This window comes from Cucurbita maxima, unplaced genomic scaffold (genome assembly GCF_002738345.1).
Source record: "Cucurbita maxima cultivar Rimu unplaced genomic scaffold, Cmax_1.0 Cma_Scf00030, whole genome shotgun sequence".
Classification (NCBI taxonomy): Eukaryota; Viridiplantae; Streptophyta; class Magnoliopsida; order Cucurbitales; family Cucurbitaceae; genus Cucurbita; species Cucurbita maxima.
In genome coordinates this window covers 1,374,177-1,391,601 of record NW_019272046.1, presented here as the reverse complement: position 1 = coordinate 1,391,601, position 17,425 = coordinate 1,374,177, and the positions used below count along the sequence as shown (strand labels likewise).

Below are 17,425 nucleotides of genomic sequence, written 5' to 3'. Positions count from 1 at the left end.
AATTTCTATTACAACTTAAAATAACTTTTCGAATAAAAAATATTTTTTAAAATAAAATTTACGTGAAGATTTGAAAATTAAAGTAACATTGAATGGTTAGCGAAGTCTATTTAATTCATGGGGTCGGGCCATGGAGATCTTCATCGAGATAGGGGATCAATCTACATCTTTGTTCATAGCCCTAAGCTCCTTTTTTCTACCGAAAATTATTATGTTCGTGATTCGTGTTGTGCTTCTTAGAGCCGAGTCAGAGCTTATTTGGCTTGGCTTCGCTATCGCTCATGACTTGTATTGATGGGAGAATTCAGAGTAATGATTTCAATAAGAGCAGCGTTCAAGAGAAGACTAATCTTGTTATCGATTGTATCCCGAGGACTAGATTGGCTTTACTAAGAGAATCTCAAGTAAAGAGTTGCCACTTGGGAATGGGGTGAAAGTGGGTCGAGATTTTTTCTCCTTGGTTAAATGGGCTCGAGGATGATTATATTCACTGTCTCCCTCCCCGCCTTCGACTCCCACCAAATTCCCTTCCCGGTGAACTCAGTTATGTGAATTCTCGATGGAGAATCTCGGTCGGTTCCCTACAAAAGTACATGTTTTTGGAGTATGTCTCAAGTTTGAAGCTTTCCTCTTTAGTTGCATTAAGAACAACCAAAAAGTGTATGTTTTCAATTCTTTAGTATCCTTTTATGACATCTTAGCCCTACCTACCTACGAAAAGGATTGATCATAAAATTTCAAGACAAAATTTATTGGATTCTTTCATTTCTTTTTATTTTACAAACCATTAAATCTTCTCAAATCAAATCAAATCAAATTCATGTTTGAATTAATGATTAAAGCGAGAATATTTCCTTTCCCCATACCGCAAATAAACAACTTGTAACTAGCTAAACTCGAGGGTTTTGACCTGATCCTGTTCATAAACGCTCAAACAAGATATTGACGTGTAATAGTTCAAGCTTATGGCTAGTAGATATTGCCCGCTTTAGCCCGTTAAGTACCGTTGACAGTCTCACAGCTTTAAATCGCGTCTTCTATGAAGAGGTTTTCAAACTCTTGTAAGAAATGTTTTGTTCCCCTCTCCAACTGATTTGAGATTTCACAATAGTATTAGAGTTAGACACTGAGCGGTGTGCCGACGAAGATGTTGGACCCCCAAGGAGGGTGAATTGTGAGATCGCACATTGGTTGGAGAGAAGATCGAAATATTTCTTATAAGCGTGTGAAAATCTCTTTTTAAAAAATACATTTTAAAACTGTGAGACTGGCGCGATACATAACAGACCTAAGCGGACAATGGGTTTAGGCTGTTACATGACGTTTCTCTTCATTTGTCAAATTTTGAACCTTCCTATCGTCATAATGCTCTTTTAAAAAGCATCAAAGATAAGAATATATATATATATATAACAAAACGAGCTAGTACGCACGTTGACACATACATACTATCAAACATCCGTTCTTCGTTCTTCTCAAACCCTCCTTTGAAATCGAAACAAACCTCCTCGGTCGATATCATTTCAAATTTCCTCTATAACTACAAAACTTTAGAAAACTATCCAAAAAAAGACACATAAACACAACATTGAAAGCACTAAAAAAAGATCAAATTAGTACAACTTCCACACAACCCTAGATGACCATTCAAATTTCAACCACACCCAATAGGGTAAAAAAAAACACACACAAAGGGTAACTAAGAAGGGTTAAAAGTTAAAAAAGGTCAGTTACTGTTGTAAGGGAAACACTCACTCAATCCAATAGCAAAGAAGGATTGTGATTGGGTACGAGGGTACAATGTTGTCATAAACTATGTCAGTGATTGGTCTGTCAGCATGGCCTATTTGTACGAATAGATAATATAAAACTTTTTAATTAAAAAAATTTAATGAAAAAAAAAAAAAGAAACAAAAAAAGCTATTGAATTGGGCAGCTCTAAAGCTTCTAAATCCAATCATTTTTAATATTAGATTCTTTTTCTTTTGCCCATTTGAAGAAATTTGCCCAAAAACACTTCATTCCTTTCATTTTTCCACAAAAGGAAACCCTTTTATTTTCTTTCCAAGAATCTCGTTTTGGGTATTGAATTCATACAGCCAAATCCCAGAAGAACAGCATCGAAATAAGGTAAATTTGCAAGAAACTAAGTTTTTTGAGTTCATAGTTCTTCAGATTCTTAGGGTTTTTGCTTCAGATTTGTATAAATTCATCATTTTTGGGTGATGGGTAGCTTTATTTTGATAGATCTTGTAAGAAAGTGATGATTTTTGATGCAAATTGAAGGGAAAATGGATGTGGGTCGAGTTTAATTTGGTGATTTTTGGGTGTTTTTTTGTGTGTGTTCATAGGTGGGAGGTTGAAAATAATGACGAGACAGAAAATTCAGATAAAGAAAATAGACAACATAGCAGCAAGGCAAGTGACTTTCTCAAAGAGAAGAAGAGGGCTATTCAAAAAAGCTCATGAACTAGCCACTCTTTGTGATGCTGATATTGCTCTCATTGTTTTTTCTGCTTCTGGCAAGCTATTTGACTATTCTAGCTCAAGGTTTTGTTCTTTCTCTCTCTCTAAAATCTTGTTTTTTTTTCCTTCATGTTTATTTGGGTTTAGTGAGAGAAAAGCTTGATTTTGTGGGGAAATGGCTGAATGAACAAGGAATTTGATTGAAAAAAAACAATGGGTTTTTTAGATTTTTAGAAATGGTGCAAGAATTTGATGAAAAAATTGGTTTTGTTCATTTTCTCTCTCTAAAATCTTTTTTTTTTTTCATATTTATTTGGGTTTAGAGAGAGAAAAGCTTGATCTTTAGGGGAAATGGCTGAATGAACAAGGAATTTGATTGAAAAAAAACAATGGGTTTTTTAGATTTTTAGAAATGGTGCAAGAATTTGATGAAAAAATTGGTTTTGTTCATTTTCTCTCTCTAAAATCTTTTTTTTTTTTCATATTTATTTGGGTTTAGAGAGAGAAAAGCTTGATCTTTAGGGGAAATGGCTGAATGAACAAGGAATTTGATTGAAAAAAAACAATGGGTTTTTTAGATTTTTAGAAATGGTGCAAGAATTTGATGAAAAAATTGGTTTTGTTCATTTTCTCTCTCTAAAATCTTTTTTTTTTTTCATATTTATTTGGGTTTAGAGAGAGAAAAGCTTGATCTTTAGGGGAAATGGCTGAATGAACAAGGAATTTGATTGAAAAAAAACAATGGGTTTTTTAGATTTTTAGAAATGGTGCAAGAATTTGATGAAAAAATTGGTTTTGTTCATTTTCTCTCTCTAAAATCTTTTTTTTTTCTTCATATTTATTTGGGTTTAGAGAGAGAAAAGCTTGATTTTTTGGGAAAATGGCTGAAGAACAAGGAATTTAATTGATTTTTTTTTGAGATTTTTAGAAATGGTGTAAGAATTTGATGAAAAAATTGGTTTTGTTCATTTTCTCTCTCTAAAATCTTTTTTTTTCTTCATATTTATTTGGGTTTAGAGAGAGAAAAGCTTGATTTTTTGGGAAAATGGCTGAAGAACAAGGAATTTAATTGATTTTTTTTTTTGAGATTTTTAGAAATGGTGTAAGAATTTGATGAAAAAATTGGTTTTGTTCATTTTCTCTCTCTAAAATCTTTTTTTTTCTTCATATTTATTTGGGTTTAGAGAGAGAAAAGCTTGATTTTTTGGGAAAATGGCTGAAGAACAAGGAATTTAATTGATTTTTTTTTGAGATTTTTAGAAATGGTGTAAGAATTTGATGAAAAAATTGGTTTTGTTCATTTTCTCTCTCTAAAATCTTTTTTTTTCTTCATATTTATTTGGGTTTAGAGAGAGAAAAGCTTGATTTTTTGGGAAAATGGCTGAAGAACAAGGAATTTAATTGATTTTTTTTTTTGAGATTTTTAGAAATGGTGTAAGAATTTGATGAAAAAATTGGTTTTGTTCATTTTCTCTCTCTAAAATCTTTATTGTTCTTTTTTTTTTCTTCTCATATTTATTTATTTGGGTTTAGAGAGAGAAAAGCTAAAATTTTAGGAGAAATTGCTGAAGAACAAGGAATTTGATTGAAAAAAACTAATGGGTTTTTGAGATTTTTACAAATGGTGTAAGAATTTGATGAAAAATTTGGTTTTTTTTTAGGTTTTTAGTTGAAATTTTGTTGATTTTCAAGAGACCCATGTACAGTTTATCAAAGATGTAATTTTTATAATCTGAATTTCGTGATTTAATAATTTTCTTCTCATTGTTATTCTTAAAAAAACATGTGATTTTTGATGTCTTTCACGATTATCAAAGTGATTCTATTAGATATTGTCGTTTGATTGAATGTTTAAATTCAATTGGAAAATGTACTATGAAATTTATCTGTTAACCTATGATGTCATACATCTTATCCATGAAATATTGAAATTGTTGTCACATGTTCTAAGAATCCGACCTGTTATTTTCAAACGTCGGTGGATTATTTTTCACTCCGTCTATTTTTGACCTAAGAAAAGCTAAGAAACACGTGAAAATCGATTTATTTATATAGAAATATTTACGTTTTTTTTTTTCAATATCTGAGTAGACACTTTTAACTTCTTGATCGATGATATATATCTTAACCAATTAAGTTAAGCTGATATTGTCAATATTTGTCATATTTCATAAAGTTTATGTGGTTGTAACATTACTCGATTTCAGTTTATTGATTTTACGATACGATTATTCGAGTTAGTGAGACCCTTCACTTACTTTTTTTTTAAGCAAATCTCAAGAAGCCGAAACTTACAATAGCTTAATCGAGGAGCTAAACAGTTTGACTGTATGAAAATAGTTGACAACTCCAATCCGAAATAATAAGATGTTACCGATTGATAACGTCGTAATATCGCTATTGGTCTCGTTTAAGAATTGAAAGATGTCTTTTTTTTGGTCCTTTTATTATTGCATGAAGCATGCAGGAGTTGCTGAGAAGACATAACATGATACCAGAGGTTAATAACTTTGGTCAGCAGCCTCCATCTCAGGTAACATCTTTATTTATTTATTTATAATCCTTTGCCTAAGAGTTTTTTTTTTTTTTTAAATAAAAATTTTAAGAATAAAACGACCCGTGAACATTTATCGATGATAGAGTAAACCATGTGTAATAGCCGAAGGCGGTCGCTAGCAAATATTATCCGCTTTGGCCCGTTACATATCAGAGCCGAACACTAAACAGTGTACCAGGTGGATTGTGAGATCCCACATCATTTGGTTAGGTGTGGAAACCTCTCCTTAGTAAACGCGTTTTAAACCCTTGAGAGAAAGTAAAAAGAGGGCAATATCTGCTGACGGTGGACTTGAGCTACTACAAACTTCGGTTCTTTTTTTCGAATGGGATTCCTTCGATTTTTACTCGTTGCTAACTCTTTCTATCATGAATAGCTAACACCCAATCGTTTCGTGCTAACCTGAGCATAACTCAACTGATTAAGATACTATATCTCGAACAGATTTCCATCCACGTGTTCGTACTAAAAAAATTACTTCGATTTTGTTTAATACATTAATGTTTTTGTAGCTATGCTCAATCATTTTTAGGGATTGTTTTGCAGCTTGAAAAGGATGCCTATGCTAAATTGAGTGAAGAATTTGCAGCCAAAACCAAAGAGCTTAAGTAAGATTTCTTCGTCATTATCGACTGCTAAAATCATTATAAAACTACAGAAATAGTTATTTTGTTTGCCAATTTTGTAAAGCATGTCCCCCTATTGCTTAGACATGGTTTGAAATACTTATGAGTTTGCAAATGATATCTTCTTGTTGGCAAGCTTTAGTAGAATTGATATCATTGTGAGTGAATGCGAGTATTCAATTCAAGCCCACTGCTAGCAATGGCTTCCCCTCTCGGGTTTCTCCTTAAAGTTTTAAAACGTGTCTGTTAGGGAGAGGTTCCCACACCCTTATAAGGAATGTTTCGTTTCTTTCTCCAACCGATGTGAGATCTCACAAAATGTCTTCGACCTCTTCAACTACAAGATTACATATTTAAAAACTAAGAATTAGAAATAGAGTTTTTTTGTTCAGAAAATATATAGGAGTCGAGAATCGAACCTTCAACTTCAACTTAGTAGAATTGATATCGTGGAGAGCGAATGCAAGTCTTCTAAATTTTGTGACAGCTCAAGTCCACCGCTTGCAAATATTGTTCTTTTTGGGCTTTCCCTCTCGAATTTCCCCTCAAGATTTTAAAACACGTCTGTTAGGGAGAGGTTTTCATACCCTTACAAGGAATGCTTCATTCCCTTCTCTAACCGATGTGGGATCTCACAAAGTATCTTCGACCTCTTCGATTACAAGACTAGATACTTAAAAACGAAGAATCAAAAATAGGGTTTTTTTGTTAAGCAAATGTATAGGAGTCGAGAATCAAACCTTCAACTTAAACAACAAAAATATGTGTTATTTTCGTGATTTGACCTCCTTTGTTAACTCGTTCGTTCTCCAATGATAATTAACACAAGTCGGGGTGTATTTGGCATGAAGAATAGCCTTTGTAGGGTCCTTTTTCGTTCAAATTTTCACGAGAAACTTTGTAACGGAGTTTAAGGACCAAAATAAAATAGTTACTCAAACGATTCGTTCGAAAAGTTTTGGACCAAAAAATGAACTCATTTGTGTTAAACTATGAACAAGGCATATGAGGGGAGAGGATCTTCAAGATTTGGGAATAGAAGAACTAAAGCAACTGGAGAAATTGCTGGAGATTGGTTTGAATCGTGTTATAGAGACCAAGGTTCGTTCATTAAACATATGATCATTCAATTGTTATCCTTAAAATCTGCTAACTTGGATTTTGTTTGTCTTCCTTGTAGGATGACAAGTTTCTAAAAGAAATTGGTGCTGGAAAGGAAAAGGTCATAACACTTTTATCTCTATATTTTGAGTGATATTTAGAAATTATGATCTAGCTCGGACCTTTTTTATCGTTTGAGGTTATAGTAGCGTATCTCGCTCTAATTTACTACTCTCATTCGGGTTAGGAAGTAAGTCCCACAATCCAAAATGTGCCATTTAGCAAGCATGAGTAACGGCCCAACTCCACTGTTAGTAGATGTTGTCCTCTTTGGACTTTCCCTTTTGGGCTTTCCTTCAAGGTTTTTAAAATGTGTTTAGGGAGAGGTTTCCACACCCTTATATAAAGGATGCTTTGTTCTCCTCCCCAACCGATGCAGGATTTCACAATCCATCCTTTGGGGCCAGCGTCCTTGTTAGCACTCGTTCTCTTCTCCAATCAATGGGGACTCCCAATGTTTGGCTTTGATAACATTTGTAACGGCCCAAGCCCACCACTAACAGATCATTGTGAGATCCCATATCAACTGGGAAGGAGAACAAAACAACTTTTATAAAGGTGTGGAAACCTCTCCTTAGCATACACGTTTTAAAAACCTTGAGATGAAGGCTAAAAGGAAAAACCCAAAGAAAACAATATTTGCTAGCGGTGGGCATGGGTTGTTACACATATAGTAGCTTTTTGAACACACTCAATTGAACTCATACACATTAGTTGAAAGAGCCACTTGAAAAGGGTCATAGTTGGCCCAATACGTCCTCTCGATCGGGCATTAAATAGCGGGAGAAAGAAGCAAACCGATGGAATGACAACTTCCATCGTCTTTCTCGTCTTTCTCTATACTGAAATGACAATGATTACGATGACATAGGATCTCCACTCTCAATACATCCTCTCGTGCCTTGCTCCTATCTCAAAAGGGTCGAAGCGGGTATTGAAATAACGGTAGAAAGAAACGAACCTATGGAATGACTTCCATCGTCTTTCTCTACACCGAAATCACATAGGGTTCCCTCCGTTTCATCCTTTTTAAGACGTAGTCCGTCGTTCGAGTTAATTCTATAAAAAAAATTTCATTCTTTTGATGATTTGTGAGATACCCTTTATCTTAAATTTAGTAAAAAGGCAAACCCACTTCATATTTTAACGTAAATATTGCAGGAAACTTTGCTGATGAAAGAGAATCAGAGACTAAGAAATGGGGTAAGAGTTTCTAGGGCTTCTTTCATGTAAGTGAAAATGAAAAGGTAAAAACCATCAATTAATGGCTAAAAGCTATTGGTTTTAATGGCAGATGGTAACTTTGAATCATAGGGAGCAAGAACAAGCAGTGATTGGTGGGAGCTCCTTGGGGTCAAAGTCAAACACCACCAGCTCCTCACCAAACCCTAATTCTCATGATTTTGAAGACATTTCTCTTAAATTGGGGTTAGTAATTTTCTTACATTTACTGTACATTACCCTTTTGAATCCCTTCTACTTTTCATCTTTTTACTTTGAGGGTGTTTCTTTTTTGGTGAAGATTTGCGTGTCATACTGAACGATAACTGCTAAGTCCACTGTTAGTAAATATTGTCTTCTTTAAGCTTTTCCTCAAGGTTTTAAAATGTGTCTGGTAGGGAGAGGTTCCACATCCTTATAAGTAATGTTTCGTTTTGCTCTCTGACCGATGTAGGATCTCACATAAACCTTTCATTTTAGTTCTTAAAGGTCTAGAAAGGAAGGTATAGATATACAACTTTAAAAGGAAAACCACTTAAACTCTTCAATTCAAATCTCGAACAACTCATTAAACTTTACCAACGAAGATATTGTATGTATTGGCCTGTTAAGTATCCACCTCATGGTTTTAAAACACGTTTGTTAGGGAGAGATTTCTATACCTTTATAAGGAATGTTTTGTTTCTCTCTTTAATTAACGTGGGATCTCACATGAACATAGTTCAATCAGTTAAAATCATCCAAGCGTGTTTGTGCTACATATATCCTCGACTTATTCACCTTGACCTGTTACAGAGCTCGAAAAACAACGGTTCGAGTTTCTTTAGTATAATATTATGTTTACGAGAATAGTGATGAGTATATGTTTGTTTATGCAGTCTGTGAAGGCACAAAGTAAGCATCTCTTCTTTGCAGCATCTTGACAATGAAGTCAGGGTTCCCCAATGGAGCTTTACTGATCATCACTTGACTGCCAAACCACTTATTTATTTGTATAGAGAAAGAATGTGAAAAGTAAGGCATTCCAATCCCATTTCAGAGTTATATAAATGATGTTTCAACAACAAAACAAGAGTTGCATACATAATTATTATTGTTTACAAATTTGGATGATCTCAAGATTAGAAACGAGTTGAGGCAAGATAGCAACCATGCTTAGAATTGTTCGATCTCTCTAATGTGTACTATTCTATTAAGTCATATATTGTAACAGCCTAAACTCATCGCTAACAAATAATTTCTCTCTTAGGTTTAATAAGATCTTCGTCTTTCATCTATTAAAACTTGTGGAAAGTGGGGTTGAAAGCATGATAAGGAAATAGTCTCTACTTTCACTCACTATCCACTTTCCCCAATGGGAAACAATAAAAAAAAAGCACAGTCCAAAATCTCCCATAATTTGTCCATGAAGTGTGTGATAGAGAGATTGTAGAGGGTAAGAAAGTCATAATAATAACTCTGATTCATTTTTATCTGCACGAGGAAACTCTCGTGATGTAGCTTCTAAGATAAAGTTGGGATTTACATGGAAAACACTCTCACTCTATTAATACTAATCGAGAAGAGATTACAAGATACTATTAGAAATTACTGTTGCACTCTCTACTTTGTATTTTCTTGGGATGAAAACCTTGATAGTTTAGAGGGTATTTATAGCATAGGCTAAACAATTTATTCCTAACAAATCTAACCTTTATTCGTCAAATAACTAAATCATTTTTCTAAAATACATAAATATCCTTGTTCCTAAAATACCTAAATCATTTTCCTAAAACACATAGACAATGAGCTCAAGCAATTATTGGGCTTGACCCTATTAGACTAGTGATGATAATCAAACACTCCTTCAGCACTAGTCCTCATTAACGGCACCCTGTTGAGCTAACAACGAAAGCTTTCATGCTTGTCAATATTCAGCCCTTTTTGTAAACAAGTTTGCCACTCGATCATTTGTCTTGATCTTTTTGCATCTTGATTTCTTCCTTCAAGACTTTCTCTCTAATGAAATGGTAGAACACCTCCACATGCTTTGTTCTAGTGTGAAACACCGAATTTTCTGCTAGGCGAATTGCAGTTTGGTTGTCACAATGAAGTGGTGAATAGTCAATTTTCTAGTGTCAATCTTCCCTCCAGAGTTTCAATTGTGTACTTTCCTGAGCTACTCCAGCCGCTACTCTATACTTTCTGCTTCTCTAGTTAACAATGATACACATTCTTCATAAATATTAGATATGTGATCCTGCTTGGATTGACTGTTCAAGAAGTCGACAGGACTGGTAATATAAATTAGTATAGTTGATCACAATAAACAAATTCTTTTGTTAACATATAGTGAAACAAAATGTCAGTCAGAATTTACATGATCAGTAAAGGGACAAATTATCAAGTTAGACAAAATTTACATGATTAGAACTCTATAAGGGGGCAATTATAATAGAATTAAAATGAAGCTACAAAAAGGCTCATACAATCCCAGCAGTGAAGCGAGAATCTGGTGCAATTATGTTCTGTTGCATGGGAATGTCTATATCGTTTCAAACAGTGTCTGAAATGAGCAACCGTTCAAGTTCTTGTTTTTGTCTTTCCAAATCCTACAACAAATTCATGGCTTCCTCAAGATCAAATTGTGTGTACAAATGGTTAAATAATAAACTAAGAATTCTTGGTTCATGTAAATCACAGAGGGGAGGCCCTATGATAACGAGAAAAGACTAACAGTACTCTGGGTCAAATTTTAAGAAGAAAAGAAAGTAGTGCTAAGAAACTACTGGCTAAGATTCCAAAAGGTTAAAAAGATAAAAGAAAAATATGGACATTAACGAGCTTAATTTTTAAAAACAGATATTTTGTAAACAAAATTGTCACCAAACGGGGCTCTGTTTGTGCTGAAATTCAAATTTCCAGTATCTAAAACCCTCTAATTACAGGGTGACTGATGGCCAATAAACCAGAGAAAAATAAACTCCACAGCTAATGGTAATCAACTGAAATTGGAGAAGTTGCTTATAATCTCAAACAATATATTATGACATATATATGCTTTAATGTTTTCATTAAAAAAAAAATGGTAACAAAACATTGTTAGGATCTATTCATGCTCCCCAATGAGTTATAGAACTATCCAGTGAAAAAGCTTACCTGAAGATCTTTGACAATCCTGTTCTTTGCCGTCTCTCTCTTCACGAGCACGTTTGAGAAACCCAATGCACATTATTCCCTTGAAATTTGTAGGAAAAACCAGAATCATTTAAGCGTTATCCATGCAAACAACAAGCATCCAATCACATATTTTATACACCATTGGCAAACTTTTTGATAAGAAATCGAACATAAGGGAAAATTATGATACCAAATGATAAGGAATCACGGCAAGGGAAGTAAGATTCGGATTACCCTATTGATCGAATATCTCAAGGCAAGAACACTTGTTTGAGATTCGAATCACTCCACAAGCAAGATCAATCATGTCAAGCTTGAATGATTCTAAATATAGCACCTAAACTACATAGAATTGCAAAGAAACTTAGCTATTGGCTAAAAGAAAGCACAAATGTTCTTTTACTCCATTTTCCAAGTCTCCGACAACATACATGACTTTATATAGCCTCAAAATTAAAACCCTTAACCTTCCATAAGATGTTCCAAGAGTTGTAACTTTCATATTTTATGACCATAATTAGCCACTATGTAAATAAGTCTTAAAATACATTAAAGAAACACCATAACTCTAAATTATCATATACCCAAATTTTGTAACCATCTAAGAATAAGTGAAGCTTCATTCTTTTTTAACGTGGCGTGAATTGCAACATCTTGTGATAATTTGAACTACATTTTCTACACATCTTCCTTGATGTTAATATTGCATGATTGATGCATTGGTTCATATCACTTTCAAACGGATGATGATTTAGTTCACTGATGTATGATGATAGCCCAGCACATATTTACATATGACTTAGCATCTTGGTGCACAGAAGGTTCATGAATTAACTTGCACCTCGAGTAATTAGTCTAACACACACTAAAAACAAAATTCAGTGCAGTCAAAGACATACTTGGGATGAAGAAAGGCAATTACGGAAAGTATCATGGATATCAAGATTTTGAGACAAGTCCACGAGAACCAAATAAATGACATCCACATCATGAACCTCTAAAGACATACATGAAAAACTGACGCAAGCAACCCCTACAAAATACAACTGTTTGATTTCTTTTTTACTTTGTTGTCTACCGACTACCGACACTCTGTTTCTTGATGTATTTAATGTTTTTCTCCAACCTTGTATTGTCGATAAAAACCATCATCGCACAAATATGAAAAAAGTTCATGAAAGACTCGGTTGCACCACTGGTAATGCGATTTTGGCTGGGCTAAATTGCTAGTGCACAAGTGCATGAACAAATCATATAATAGTTGCATTGAAACTAAGTGAAACGCAGGATGTGAATAGTAAAAACCTTTAATTATTGCTCCTAATCTGCATGAACAAGTGCCTTAATTTCAAAGGATCAGCTACCTTCTTCTCTTGTGCATTTTGAAGCTGGTTAGACTATTATTGTTCCTGCCTCATTTAATAAATTTTCAGAATCCCCCGTTTTGAAGACAGCAGCAGAAGAAGACCAAGAGTGACTTTTGAATTTTGGTTCTCAAATACCTTTAAGCATAAAAGAAGTAAAAGATAATTTTATTGCAGCTTATTTGAAATTCTATGCAAGGAAAAAAGAAAGACCATGGTCCGCATGAGCCACCTTTCCATCCACCTTGTGGTTCATTCAAGAGGTTTCAAGTCTCCAAGAAGTCTATTTCTTCTCCCCAGGAACTTCAAGAGGGATTTAATTCGATTTAATTCCTCATTAATTGCAAACCATCAACTGGAATAGGCGCCCCTATGGAGATTTCTGAGCCTCCTTTGAATCTTCCCTAATGGCTTTTGAGTGTTAAAGAGGTGAAGGGTTTTATTCCAGCTTATCCTTTGTCTTATACTCGTAAGAAAAGAGGCCGATTCTTCATTCTAACCATGCCTTGAGGAAGATTCTTTGCTTCTGATGTAATTGAAGAAAGTTGTACAAGGCTCTTAGTGCCCTTTGATCAGCAAGTCACCTTACCAGCTTTGATGACGTGGATTTGGATGTAGGATTAACAATAGGAGGTATTCACCGGACAAAGGACCCAAACCGTTTTTTTTTTTCCCTCCTTCACATGGCGGCACCATTGATGCTGACTCCGAGGTAAGCTTGAGAAGCGTGAAATCATTCATTTAGCCTGTGGATTTCAGCAAGGAGGGTGGCATGAAGATTGTTATTTTGAAGCTTTTGACATATTATTTCTGGATTGTGTCAAAAAGACTCCTCCTCCTATTCCACCCACCATGCAGGCCATTTCGGTTCACTTATTGAAGCTTATGGCCTTGAGTTTCGTGAAATTCTTCCATTGGTTAATGAAGGAAGCCATGTGTCAGTGTTTAGTTTTGCCAAGCTCTGTTTTATCTTCTCTGAGGTTTTGTGGTTTAGTTCTCTTTCAAACTTTTCAGCCCTGTTTGGGTGCCTGATTGGTGTTTTCAGCTTTTGTTACAGTTTCTGTTCTCTTGGTTCTCGGTTGATTTCGGTCCGTAAAGGTTCCCATGTGTTTTGCTGACAGTTCCTATCTTGATTTGGTTTTAAGGCTTCTTCCTTGATTTTTGTTTTGGGTTTTTCCAAGGTTGGTTCGAGCCCCCAAGTCTTGCGAGCTAGTTCTTTCCAGCACATTGTATCTCCTTCTGTTTTTTTTTTTTTTTTTGTTCCTTTTCACTGGAGTTTGCAACTCTTGAGCAATAGTCTTTTCGAATCAATGAAAAAAATTTCGTTTCTTGTTTTTTTTTTTTTAAAAAAAAAGTTGTGCTCTCTTGCTGTTAATTCAACAATGAAAAGAAATATACATGTGCAGGGGAATATATCAAAGAAAGAATTTTTTTTTAAATATCCCATTCAAGCATTAATAATGTAGTTTTTCTTTCAGGTTACCAAAACAACACAGATCATGGAACAAGCAAAGAGCAGAAACATATATAACCTCTCTCTCAAGCCCCCAGGGATTAAATTAGGAAACAAGATATTTTTGTTCACAAGGCTTACCGATACAACATAGATTGCACCACAAGCAAGGAGGAGATAACTTGCAGCATCTTGGAGAAGAATAAGCTCTCTCTTCTCTACAGAATACACAGGGAAAGCTCTTGTCATTACTGCAACACTGCACAAAGACAATTGCAACTTAAAACAAATTGAATGCTCACAATATAGGGAATCCATGAATTTCATGTATCTCATCTCATGTGGAATCTAATCTTCTTGATCAATGTGAAAGTTTTTTATAGTTATAATCACGGTAGGTATATATCTCTACTGCATGGAAAAATCTCCTATTCTAATAAATTTAAACTAGTCCCAGTCTAACATCCTAAGGAAAGTTCATAGGATCATTGAATTAACAAGAAGGCATCTAACCAACACCAGATGTTGCATATTTCATTGCATGTTTCTCCAAAAAACCAACAATTCAGTTGCAAAATTGACTGGGTGCATGGAGCTTATTGATAAGCAAGATTTTCACATAGAGGCACATGGCACATAGGAACAAGTCAGAAAGTAAAAAGGAAAAGGTTGCAAATACTCCTAAAAATAAAGCTTACAAGATTTGCAACATGCCCCGACCAGCCCAATATTCCATTACCTGAAATGCACAGACCCAACTGAATTAAATGATGCAGTAGGCAAGTCCTCAAAGGGAAAAAACTTAAGAAACCTTAGGAAGGAATAAGGCATCAAATGCATCTTTGAGCTTCAAGGAATATTATAGCAACCTATAATACTTCCAAGGCCTTTTTCGCGACATCCCAGAAAATTTAGACAGGTAATAGTCTGCTACGAATGAATATATAATTCCACTTGGGTACATTCTTCAACAGTGACATCCCAAATAATGAAAGGGAGGGAAGATTTTATTACGATATGGGCATCAAATAAATAAGTCCTTTTAAGTTTTAGTGTTCATATTAATTGTAACAGTCAACCCACGGCTAGCAAATATTGTCGGCTAGGACTTTTCCTTTCAAGCTTCCCCTAGAAGTTTTTAAAATGCGTCTGCTAGGGAGAGATTTCCACACCCTTATAAAAAGAATGTTTCGTTCTCCTTCCTAACTGATGTGGGATCTCACAATCCATCCCCCTTCGGGGCGACACTGGCACTTATTCCCTTCTCCAATCGATGTGGGACACCCCAATCCACCCCTCTTTGGGGCCCAACGTCCTTGTTGGCGCACGCACCGCTTCGTGTTCACCCCCTTCGAGACTCAGCCTCCTCAGTGGCATATTGTCTGGTGTCCGACTTTAATACCATTTGTAACAGTCAAGCCCACCGCTAGTAGAATTGTCCTCTTAAGGTTTTTTCTTTCGGGCTTCCCCTCAAGGTTTTTAAAACACGGGGAGAGATTTCCACACCCTTGTAAAGAATAATTTGTTCTCCTCCTCAACCGACGTGGGATCTCACAATAACCATATGCAACAAATGAGAAAGAGGCAATGTCCACATAGTTAAATGGTTAGTCGAACAAAATGAGATTAATTTTCAACAAGGCAAGGTATACAACATCAAGAGATAATCCTGGAACACATCCATTTCTATTAAAATCAAAGCATACTGTAATTCTTAGCTTCAACCATCAAATTACTAGGAGCTATTTTGAATAATCATATTCCAAGACAAGCTACTATGGCTGGCTTTTCGCTCCAATTTTCGGGCCCAGACCACACCACTAAAACAGCCATACATTTATTGTATCTAAAAGCCGCAAAAGGAAATAGGTGAAAGATTCAAAGATTGAAGTGGGAAACAAATAGAGCCAAAACCAAAATCACTTCAGAAATTGAGAAGTTAGGGTTCAGAGGCAAAAAACCTACCAGTTCTTAAGAATAAACTCCCATTCCGTCTCAGCAAGAACCACGAAGAATGAGATACAACTGCATAACAACGAAATATACCATCGAATATCTGCCAAAATTTCAAACAACCGCGTGATACAGCATTAGATTCAAAAAAATACCGAACAAAGACGCAACAGAAACAGAGAGATTACATCGGAGTTGTTCTTAAAGGATCGAATCGCAGAGATGACATTGGAAACAATGCAGAGGATAGCAGTTAGAGTTGTTACAATACTGAAAAACCTTCATGTTACGAGCAAAGGATCCACCCTCCTACCAGGTCTGTTGGCCTGAGAAGACGCTGCCGTCGCTCCCTCTCCTTCTCTGTCCATTTTCTCAGGTTTCCTCAACTCCAAGAAATTTTCCTGATTCTATCTCCCACTCGTATGAAATGCAAGAATCTAATGTAGGTACTCGTTAACGCGGATGGTTAAGGTGTTGAGTGTTGGAGGATGAAAGTCCCACACATCGGCTAATTTAGAGAATGATTATGGGTTTATAAGTGAGGAATACTAACTTTATTGATATAAGACATTTTGGGAAGCCCAAAACAAAGCCATGAGAGCTTATACTGATGGACAATATTATACCATTGTGGAGAGTCGCATTCGTCTAATGCACGTACTTGTTAACGTGGATGTTAAGGTGTTGAGAGGTATCAAGTTAAGGTTCTCCACCTTTAATTGGTAGGTCCGTACTTAATATTACAACGGATATTCCACCAATGATATAAACAAGGCTCAGCTCGACTAGGGTCACGCTCAGACATTAGTTCCTCCAAACTTTTTACTTTTTAAACCGTTCTTATTATATTAATATGATTGAATATTTACCTCCATCGGCCAATGAAATTTCAATATGTGTAGCATTAAATGGTTGGTATACATCTTCGAAACTATGTATCTACCTAGTTGACAATTGTGTAGCCGTAAAATTCAATTGTGAAAATTAAAGTTTTGGAGTTGAAAATCAATACGTTTGTACTATTAATTTAGTTGTATTTAAGAGGTAGCGGGTAGATATCTAATGTGACTCTCGCTGTTCCGACTAAGAGAGAGGTTTTGCATATTTTATAATATGGTTATTTAAACAATTTCTTTTAAAAATAAAAATTTGGTAATCAACGGTAAAAGATTGAGCGTCTAGTGAAAGTTTTCTGTCTTCCTAACGGGTTCTGGTTTAATTTTTAAAAAACAAAAAAAATTAATTCGGTTTGCCGTTGACATTTTTTGGTTGACTAAAGTCAATCAATTCAACCAATCCGAAAAGAGAGTTATAACTCAACTTTACCCTAAAAAAAAAAGACGGAGACTTTTTTAATTATATTTAAAAAAGTATATTTATCTCTCATATATATATATATATATATATATATATATATATATATATATATATATATATATATATATATATATATATATATATATAT

General features: G+C 34.9%; 2 protein-coding genes across 4 annotated transcripts; one reads left to right on the top strand and one right to left on the bottom strand.

Annotated features, from left to right (window-relative positions):
- Positions 1–1,992: 1,992 nt before the first annotated feature.
- Positions 1,993–9,131, top strand: LOC111466104 (MADS-box protein SVP-like). Its single transcript, XM_023110687.1, has 9 exons — positions 1,993–2,130; positions 2,352–2,550; positions 4,927–4,999; positions 5,570–5,631; positions 6,651–6,750; positions 6,830–6,871; positions 7,972–8,013; positions 8,105–8,238; positions 8,910–9,131. The coding sequence occupies exons 2-9, from the start codon at positions 2,369–2,371 to the stop codon at positions 8,914–8,916; spliced, it is 642 nt and encodes a 213-aa protein (XP_022966455.1). The 5' UTR covers positions 1,993–2,130; positions 2,352–2,368; the 3' UTR covers positions 8,917–9,131.
- A 1,258-nt stretch (positions 9,132–10,389) lies between these two features.
- Positions 10,390–16,427, bottom strand: LOC111466127. 3 transcript variants are annotated; one of them, XM_023110719.1, is made up of 5 exons: positions 16,227–16,427; positions 15,973–16,063; positions 14,149–14,266; positions 11,170–11,248; positions 10,390–10,622 (listed from the first exon to the last, which is right to left on the bottom strand). In XM_023110719.1, the coding sequence occupies exons 1-5, from the start codon at positions 16,243–16,245 to the stop codon at positions 10,594–10,596; spliced, it is 336 nt and encodes a 111-aa protein (XP_022966487.1). In that variant the 5' UTR covers positions 16,246–16,427; the 3' UTR covers positions 10,390–10,593. The 3 variants fall into 3 exon arrangements, with proteins under 3 accessions (XP_022966487.1, XP_022966486.1, XP_022966488.1); XM_023110718.1 differs by having other exon boundaries at positions 16,274–16,427; XM_023110720.1 differs by having other exon boundaries at positions 15,969–16,063; positions 16,240–16,421.
- Between the last annotated feature and the right edge of the window lie 998 nt (positions 16,428–17,425).